The 9,552-nt window shown below is 39.3% G+C and overlaps 1 protein-coding gene across 2 annotated transcripts; it reads right to left on the minus strand.

Annotated features, from left to right (window-relative positions):
• Positions 1-837: 837 nt before the first annotated feature.
• On the minus strand, positions 838-7,995 carry nrsn1 (neurensin 1). Of its 2 annotated transcripts, none has more exons than XM_085802459.1 (6): positions 7,859-7,995; positions 4,758-4,873; positions 4,416-4,508; positions 4,188-4,306; positions 3,171-3,358; positions 838-3,004 (listed from the first exon to the last, which is right to left on the minus strand). In XM_085802459.1, the coding sequence occupies exons 2-6, from the start codon at positions 4,854-4,856 to the stop codon at positions 2,901-2,903; spliced, it is 603 nt and encodes a 200-aa protein (XP_085658585.1). In that variant the 5' UTR covers positions 4,857-4,873; positions 7,859-7,995; the 3' UTR covers positions 838-2,900. The 2 variants fall into 2 exon arrangements, with proteins under 2 accessions (XP_085658585.1, XP_085658584.1); XM_085802458.1 differs by having other exon boundaries at positions 4,758-4,876; positions 7,859-7,993.
• Between the last annotated feature and the right edge of the window lie 1,557 nt (positions 7,996-9,552).

Raw genomic sequence — 9,552 nt, forward strand, 5'->3', positions numbered from 1 at the left:
GTGTGTGTGTGTGTGTGTGTGTGTGTGTGTGTGTGTGCATGCGTCTAGAGTGTTAATAGGGCCTTGAATAGCACAAGCACTCTTCTGCACTTCCTCTACCTAAATGACTCTCCTGATTGATTACAATCTCCCACACACAGCGTAATGAAGGCTTAGTATGTTGCGACACAATATTGAGGATTTGGAATCTATATATTATTGAAAACCAAATCCTACAATCACTCATTTCCTCTCCTTTTCCACTATAAAGTATAAGGGGATATGTTATCTTTTAAAAGACCCTAGAGCCTGCACTACCTCAGATACGTCAACGTACATGAAACTACAGAAAACACATTTAGCCTAATGATCTGTGTGATGCATTGTTATCTATTATCTAAAAAATGTTATCAATCAAGTGACAGTTTATGAGGTAAGCATTTCTTTTCTGGTCATTTGCTACTAATAGTTCAGTGAGTACTGTATGTTTTGATACAGTATATGGATGGCTTACATAGATTCTACACACATGAGTTGAACTGTGGATATTTCAGTTTTATTGTGTTCTTTGAAAAATAGACATATACTGTATATAGACAGCGATATATAATTCTTCTTTATCCAATCCACTCTTCAGTAAGAACATTATAGTTGTTTTTTATTATTATTATTTACTGGGACAATCCACTGTTACATCAGGAGACAATTAAAGATAGAATCAGGGGACATGAGGTCAGAAGTAGGAGAGTGTTTTCCAGAGTCAGAGCTCAAACATCTCCGTTTTGGATTTTGGATTGTAATGAAGAATTTCACTTTGGTCATTTCAAGGATAAAAATAAAATCACAATTCACAGCATGTAACTATAAGTCAGCACATTTATTGACCACTTACAGAAGTTTTGACCACACTGGAGGGTTGCTTTATAGGAGCTTGTTTTTTCTTCTTGTACTGTAGGTTTGCAGTTTAACAGTGCTCGAGTAACTTCCTTGAATACGTCTCAATTGTTAGTATGTTGTTCTTCATAGTTATAGCTACATGTTTGTGTTGAATTTGAAACCAAATGCGTTGAAATAACAATGTAGAACCTCTTAAAGTAAAAGAAGAAAGGCAGTAAAGAAGAGGGCGGAGGTTGTTGAGAATGATATTTAAAAGGTCAACTTACATGGACATAACCAGCACAGCAATAATTCATTATTTCATACAGTAAAGTATCCAGCACCGTGGCTGCATGGATTTTAAGAAAATACGCTGCTTGGACAGACCTGCTGTATTGATGCACAGTAGGAGGCAAGTAGCTTGATGGCACTTAGACAGTAACAACCACTAGTACCATGTGAAGTATCTGTGTGTGATTAATTCAAAAAATGAACAAAAAAGTAGCATAGTCACAATATTTAAAAATATACTCATGGTACATGTAGGGAAAAGGTTTTAAAAGCATAACCATTATAAGCTTTCTTGTGCTTGTATGTGAGTTTGAGCTTGTGTAAAATAAAAACCTTCATGTTTAACGGCTATTTCAAGTTGAAGTGAAGTGAGCAAGTGAACATGCAACTTGTAAAAAAAAAAAAAAATTGACGATGCTTAATTAATTTCGCTTTTACAGTATTACTAACTGCACTGTTCAGTGGCCGTGAATCATCACAGCCTGAAAACAATGAATGCTGTCAAACAGGACGTGGCTGATGTGATCTCACTGGAGAGCTGACTGCGCTCACTTCATCCCCGTTATGTAACACGTCTGTCATGTTGTTTGTCTCTCTTCATGCACCCTTGCACCAGCTCAATTTTTAAACATGCAGAACCTACATACCCTCTTTCACCATCTCGGTAATTGACAACAGCTTAATTCAAAATGCAGAACGCAGCAGCATAAGTAATGAAGTCTTCAGGAAAACAAAGAGAAAAAAGTTTCAAAGATAGAAGGCATGAGGAATGCCTTATTGTTCTTATTCAGACATTTGATTAAGTGTCGGTCTGTGCTGTTCTGCATGTTCTATCTGGTTCAATGTACTTTTCATCAGTCTGTCTGGTCTTAACTATCGATCCTGTCTGCAGATTTACTGAGGAGGACAAGGTCAGAGGCCTAACAAAATACAAGTAAATGTCAGTGTGAAATCTCCCCTCAAGGTATGTTCTAATCTGTTCCTGTTTAATTTGCTCTGATGACGTGAGAACATCCAGCAAAGATCTACTCCTAGCTTTTTGCTTCAGTACTTGGAAGTAGTACTCATGAGCTCAAACATACGTATTCATTGTGTGGTTCAAATTGACAGCTCTGGTGTTCAGTGAGCTGCATATATATGTACACACAGTACACACAAAGTATTCTGTACATACAAATACTCATCCTCTGATGTCCTTTTTAGACACTGGGCAGAGATAATGGTTTTTATATGTTCAGCACTTCTTTTGATCATTTCTGTGAATGGAGCCCAATCACCGGTATACTTCAAACAACACTGCATCTGCTGCTTTACACCTTCCAGCAGGAAACACCATCTCATTTTTATTATGAAAGAAAATGTGAATTCTCTTGACAGAAAACTGTTCTGTGGAAATTATGATGGTGTTTTTCAGCCACTGTGTCTTATTGATTTGTTTCTGTGGTTTGTATTCCGCGTGTGCTCTCTTAGGTTACTATGAGTTTTAAAAAAATAAATAAATAAAAGACCTCATTTTTGTTCAGCTATTCCATCTACCTAACTTTAAACGCAAACTTTACCGTCAAACAAACACAGCAAATTAGGATGACGAACCAATACTATCAGCCATGTAAGCTGACCTTTCAAAAAGAAGGGAAAAAAATCACACATAGATCGACCTTCATAGCCTACACGTGTACGCACCCACACACAGTCTGCTCTCCAGTCAGTCCTCATACACACTTCTTCACGTGATGCCTCCATGTGGACTTCTGTCAGGTTTCCGACTTTGCGGTCGCTGGCTGGATATTCTGGACTTTGGAAAGTGTGACTGGCACCTTTCCGTCTCCTGGAGTAGGTGCTCTCATTATGGGGGTCCCTGTGGAAAAAACAGTTCTGCTATGTGGGATATTCATATGAAACAGAGTGACTATGATTTTTTTTTAAACTACAGTATTGTTTTCTCTTCTTAGTGTTAAGCAAATGTATTTTTACCCATTAATCCATATTGTGCAATAATGAGAGAAAACTGAATGAAATCTCACCAACTGTTGCGTGGAGATCTGCCAACCTCTCCTTAAACTTCTGCTGCAGATACAGTTCTTCTTTGGAGTAGCTTTTCGCAAATGCTGACAGCAGGAGGCCCACGGCCATGGAGGTGCCACCCACACAGAACAGCACAGCACCGGTCAGCTTACACACATCCAGGGCACGGTTAAAACTAACAGCGTGGCTGTTGAAGGCAACAAGCATAGATTAGAAGTGTAGGCTACCATCTGTAACTATGAACCTGAAAAGTCTAAGTATCACCTGTTTTTGTCTGTTGTATAATATGTGATCTAGTTTTGAGATGTGGTCAACAATGCAGTGTTTAAATTTAGATGAAACAGCTTTTCATAACCCTAACCTTAAACCAAAAAAAAAAGGGAAAAAAAACGTAATTTGTGCAGCAGGTCATAGCTTTGCTGAGTTCCATTAGTTTATTTTTGTTGTTAGGGAACATCTACAGTAGTTGTCATAGTAATCGTGTAAGTGTGGTGCTGTAGTTGAAGACCATGTAAGGGTGAGGTTGGGGTGGGTGAATGGTTAACACACAGATAAACAATAAACAAAGTCAACAGTGGTATTACTGTAGTAACCATGACACCAAGAGCCAAATGTTGAGGAAGGACATATTTTAAACAAAATCATGATCTTTTTCTAAACCTAACCAAGTAGTTTTAGTGCCTTAACCTAAACAAACCATGACCATTCTTTTAGTAACCACAGCAACAGTATACCTATACTGAGGCTACCATGACAACCAAGGTCCATTATGCATGCCGCTGTGTGTGCTATTTGAGTAGACACTCCTATGGGTTGTATCTGAGGGTTGGAGGTTAGACTAGTTGGGTAAAAATACTCTTTATTCCTTTTATACAACCTGCACTCTACTGCATGTCCCACTAAATAACTATACTGTATTCTTCATAGTGATCAAGCCAAAAGTCATGTAAAAACGTAAATTAGCCAATTGCACACATGTAGGCCTACTAATGAAGTGTGTTTTTCATATAGCCTACCTATCAACAAACAGGAGATCATCCTCGCCAAATGCCTCAATCCTAGTTGGAGTGGCATAACCCACCAAAACAACGATGAGACCTGTAAACAAGATCAGGGTGCCGAACGCGAGACAGACCTAGGAGGGAAACAGAGAAGTTACAGGATAAATGGTCTCTTCAGTCTCTTGTGTGACGATAACAGCAGGTGAGACCTTTTTTTGTGAGCAATCTGAAGGTTAACCTCACCTTCCAGAGTAAAGAGCTCCACCTGCTAGGCGATCTCTGAATCTGAAAATCTTCATCACGTTCCCAGATAGAAGCTGTGCACTCCTCATAAAACTGGATGAGGGATGAAAGGGATGTTTTTTTTTAATCACATTTCAAACACATAAATTGAGAGCCACAAAAGATCAAGATCCACAAGTTTCAAAAAGAAACAGTGCAGTGATTACGATATGAGGCTGTGAAGATGAAGAGTTTGTGTTAAAGAATGGTTGATATTTGATTGTACATAAGAGGATCCTTGTCTTTCTTTTTCATGTGTGTGTGCACGTGTGTGTGTGTGCATGTATGTGTGTATTATTGTACCTGGTGTAGGTAGGAGCGGACTCCATACTGCTGGTAGTTCCCCCCGGCTTGAGCTTGCTCACCATAATCCGAGCCACAGATCTCTGAGCAAGAAGTCATCCTTCACATCTGTCTACCTGCTTGAGGTCACACACACATGCACAGACATAGACATACATGCATGAATGCATGACTGAACTCTTGCTTTGAGAAATCACTGATATGGATTTTGTGGGGAAAAACTCTGCATAAATATGGACACACACATACATTTCACATTTACATATTTATGTACACAAGCCCCTACCCTTACACACACACACACACACACACACACACACACACACACACACACACACACTGCCAGAAAGTTATGTAACATTGTACGGAAGGCAGGGGTGGCTCAGTACATTGAGATTAATGATGCATTCTCCTTGTCTGCTATTATGAAATAAGCCATGAAACATCACATCGGTTCAGCTCTTTAGATTTAATATTATGTCGGCTGCATACAAAGTGCTGACAACACATAGAATGAACCTCATCTTTTTATTTTTATTTTGTTATGCCCATTTTTCACCTACAAATTAGGCAAAGCGATATATTTCATCTGCAAGGTATCACCTTTTTCATTTGCAATCCCAGAACAAACACAACAATAAAAAATAACCGTTGTATATTCTGTAAACATAAAACTGCTTCTCTATTTGTCACTAGCCTGCAGTAGACATCTTGTGTCAGTTGTATCACATTTGCCATTTTTTCATATCTATCACTGTTTTCATTGTTCTGTTTCCTTAAAAGAATCCCTTGCATCCCTCTAAAAAAAAAAAAAAGACAAAGAAAATATTTGGTAAAGGAAAAGTTCCCAATTCCCACAGTATCCATCTCAATATCACCTAACATTACACAGCTCAGTGCCTCTACACAAACACACATAACTATGTTTCAAGTTTATGGCAGCAAGGACTAAATCTCAGCTGCAGCTTCTGTTGAACCACGACAGAAATAGACTGGGGAGCAGAAGTGGGAATAAAACATTGATCCTGGGGTTGGCAATATTTCTTGTAAATGCTAAAAAGAAAAAAAGAAAAAGGGCAAGATGAACATCCCAGTGAGGCATTATTTTTATAATATATAACACATGTGACAAATGGACAAAAAAATCGCCCTTGAAACAAAACCAGAGGCCTAATGGGATCAGGTTAGGTATGTAAATCTAGATCTACTGGAGTGGATGATGTTAAATCAGTAGTTTCACACCTCTTGTATCAAGCTCAAGTCTTGTCTGATAAACTAGTCAGGGAACTAGTAATGCAACTGTGTGGGTTAAACAACAGTCACATTTACTGCAAGTAATAAAGGTGTGTGGTAAATGTGTTACAGTACATGAGAGTATCCAGTGTCACATGGGTGGAAATAGGAGGGGTCGACACACAAGAGAATATTTTAATCTTCTGCACAGTTTCATTGTCATCGAAGAGCTGTTGTATCAATTTGTTTATAAAAGACATCACACAGCATCATGTGACGTTGTATTCAATTACTGTCCCCATAAGGCTTTCCTTACAACATACAACATCCTAAATCCTTGGATCTTCTAAGGCTGACTTGTTGTGTTAGACTGAACCCATGTCAATAATCACAAAGGTAAAATCAGTTTGCGGAGTTGTTGTGAAATCTAGGAAGTGATCATTTTAAGTACACAGTACACAGCTAATATTTTGCCTCCTGTATTTCCCAGGTTGTTAAGATGAGATGAGTAGATGTCTGTAGCTCATGTCTGAAAGTAACATGGATTCACACAGTGTGCAATGGGAAATTACATATTTTAGGTCAGATAATATAATATGTGTGTGATGAGTGAAATGCTGCATTAGAATGAAGCACACTGTTCCCCGGGTACGTCATGTTAATCACATTACTGCTTAATTTGTACCTGCTGAGGACTCTCATGAACATCTGGCTCAGCCCAGATGTTGTTAAGTCTCTTTGTACCCTGATCTGCATATATATTTAAGAAAGTTTATTATTATAATTATTATTATTATTATTATTAATCATCCAGCCGAATAACAATAATAATAAAAAAAGAAAATATGGAAACTGTACTGTCCAAGTTATTGAGACTCCATAACAGTCTGGTTTCTTTGAACTGGCTCTTTTGTTTCATTTACTATGACATGTTTTTGAAGCAAAAATGCATCTGCAATGGTTTGCATTGAATTAAATAGTTCAATTGACCTTAGGAACCCAAGGAGAGAGACATGCAACAAACATACATGGTTGTGCACATCAGGAGACCTGACAGTTTATGATCTGTGGCTATGTAAAAACCTAACATCTCTGGCTTCAGCTGTAACTGAAATAAGACCAAGCCACCCAAATCAAACAAACCGCAGACATCTCAACCTAAATCAAACTAAAGCTTTTAATAAATCAAACCGGAATACATAGAACAGTCATGATGACAGACGTGTAAACGCTCAGGAGAAGCAGTAAACCTGCCCTACAACATGTCCTAAGAGGCGCTGAACCGGGAACTGCGCCATTGTTGCCATCCAGCTCTCATCATCATCACCCCGGCAGGAAAACACAGACGTAACATGTGACGCCAGTCTGAAAACAGATCTCATCCATTCGTCCTCCCAACCCCCCATGAGACGTGAATAGACGCACAGCGCGCTTATGTGCAACATAAAGAGAAGCACTTTGCATTAAAGCATCTCTGATCAAATCAGGTCAGCTGACGTCCTGACCACCTGAAAATAAACCCGGTCTCTAAGGAAGGAGAAGGACAACTACAGCTCCAAGCGTCAGGGTGAAGTTTTATTTCATTTAATTAGAATAGCAACGCCCCGCGAAACGCTCAAGAATTGATACTGAAATCTTTGCATTAGACGACGACACAAAGTTTGAAACAAATATGTATCTACATTACTCCCTCATATGGAAGCTACTTCCAGATGTGCAAGGCAGCTGAGATCGTGTGCACGGATGACACCGCTGAGAGAATCTATGCAGGAGATAAGAATCTATGGTATTTTATTCACTAGAACAACAATCAAATACGGCAACCGTAGCATTATCAAATATTAAATACCATTAAAATCGTCATTTACCTGTCATTACCAGCTCGGAGAGTGATCACTCGCTGCTGTTCCCTCAGCCGGGTCCCATCACTCTACAGTCACCTCTCTCTCTCTCTCTCTCTCTCTCTCTCTCTCTCTCTCTCTCTCTCCCTCTCTCTCTCTCTCTCTCTCTCTCCTTCGATGATTCAGATTTCCATGCTTGTCTACTGCGCAAGCGTCACATCCATGACAATATATTATGATTCAATGGCGAATATAAATAACCAGGCAGGAGGAGGCTGGGAGGACTTAGCTGAAGAGGGGCACATTCATTCAAGATTCAACACTCAGAGATTAATTGGTAAATGCATTTATGGGTGGATAAAATAGTAGTACAAATAGACATACACATGCAGCCCACATGTACAAGTAAAAAAAAAAAAAATAGGCTACACAATGAGAATCACCAGCTCAACATTCAGTTGTGCAAATAGGTCTATCAGCTATGAAATGAGGACCAACAGTGAACAAAGTCAGCGGGAAAGACACAGTGAAGGTGGAGGAAAAGGAAGCATATGACTCAATCTGAGTCATGCATCCCTGTCCACACCAGGGACACAATAATAATAAAAAAAGATTCACACTCACACACATACACTACTGTCCAGAATTCCAGTCACATTCCTCAGCAGTCTATTTTTAGCGCTGTCAGTGACGTACACTGCCAAAGAAAGTGTTCGTCATCATCTCAGTGCTCCTCTTGAGGAAGGTATGACCCAAAGGGACGAACCTACATCACGACTCAGATATGAAATGCCCGTTCAATAAAGAATGAGTATGAGTCTTCAGCGCTATCAGAATCATCTCCATGGTTTATTCATTAAGAGTCACCTCTTCAAAGTGATGCGTGGTGCTTTAGTTTGAAACTTCCAGATCATTGTAGATTTTCAGGGGAGAAAACCTTCATACAAAAACACAGGAGAAATATACAGTATATCCAAGTCTTGCTGTAGGAATTTATTTCTCCAAAGTAATTCATTGGAATCATGAAAATCAGATTACTTTTATAAACTTATTGATGATAAATTATCAAATTCTTTTATTTCTGGCTTTTTCAATGTTAGTTGCTTGAATGGGCCTGTGATTAGTCACTGTTCCCATAACTTTTCCCTCTCTGAGGTTTTGACAGTGTGTGACAGCTAAAATGAGTGAGTCCCACTTGTGCCATAGGCAACATCAGTAAACTGAAATGTACTGTTCAGAGAGAGGAAATATTCCTGGATGGCAGATCTGCATGCCCAAAGTAGATCCAAGAGGCAGAGAGGAGTTAGTTACTGTACTACTTGGTCTATCTAGGTAGAATTTCATATTAGGGAAGGAATATTCAGAGGGCTAACATGCAAAACATAGGCTAGACCATTATGGTGACAGACACACTGGCAGAGACCCACTGGTATCAGTCCTCTTATAGTAATATGCAGGAGCTTGCAAAATGACAGCAGGTGAATGTGTAAGATGATGTACGGAGGCAAGAAACTCGAGACTGACAGCTGGTGGGCAGGTGTGAAATGGCAGGTTTGTGTATTGGCAGGGAAATCAGCGGAGGCTAATGTGCACAGAACAGACAGTAAAAAGAGATGGCAGAGAGACGATTGCTGCAGCTGTCGCTATGACAATGATCTCCAGGATATTTCTAAAGTGAGATGGTGTTTAGTCTCAAAGGAGAGATTGTGTTGCGTTGTTCT

The sequence above is a fragment of the Trachurus japonicus genome, chromosome 16, assembly GCF_045865225.1.
Source record: "Trachurus japonicus isolate A0001 chromosome 16, Traja_1.0".
Lineage (NCBI taxonomy): Eukaryota > Metazoa > Chordata > Actinopteri > Carangiformes > Carangidae > Trachurus > Trachurus japonicus.

Bases quoted from the DNA above. Each gene is read 5' to 3' on its own strand.
- nrsn1 (XM_085802459.1), bottom strand. From the start codon at position 4,856: ATGACTTCTTGCTCAGAGATCTGTGGCTCGGATTATGGTGAGCAAGCT. The intron at 4,307-4,415 runs GTGAGGTTAACC...TTTCCCTCCTAG, and splicing joins GGAGCTCTTTACTCTGGAAG to GTCTGTCTCGCGTTCGGCAC. The intron at 3,005-3,170 runs GTGAGATTTCAT...TTTTTTCCACAG, and splicing joins AGATCTCCACGCAACAGTTG to GGACCCCCATAATGAGAGCA.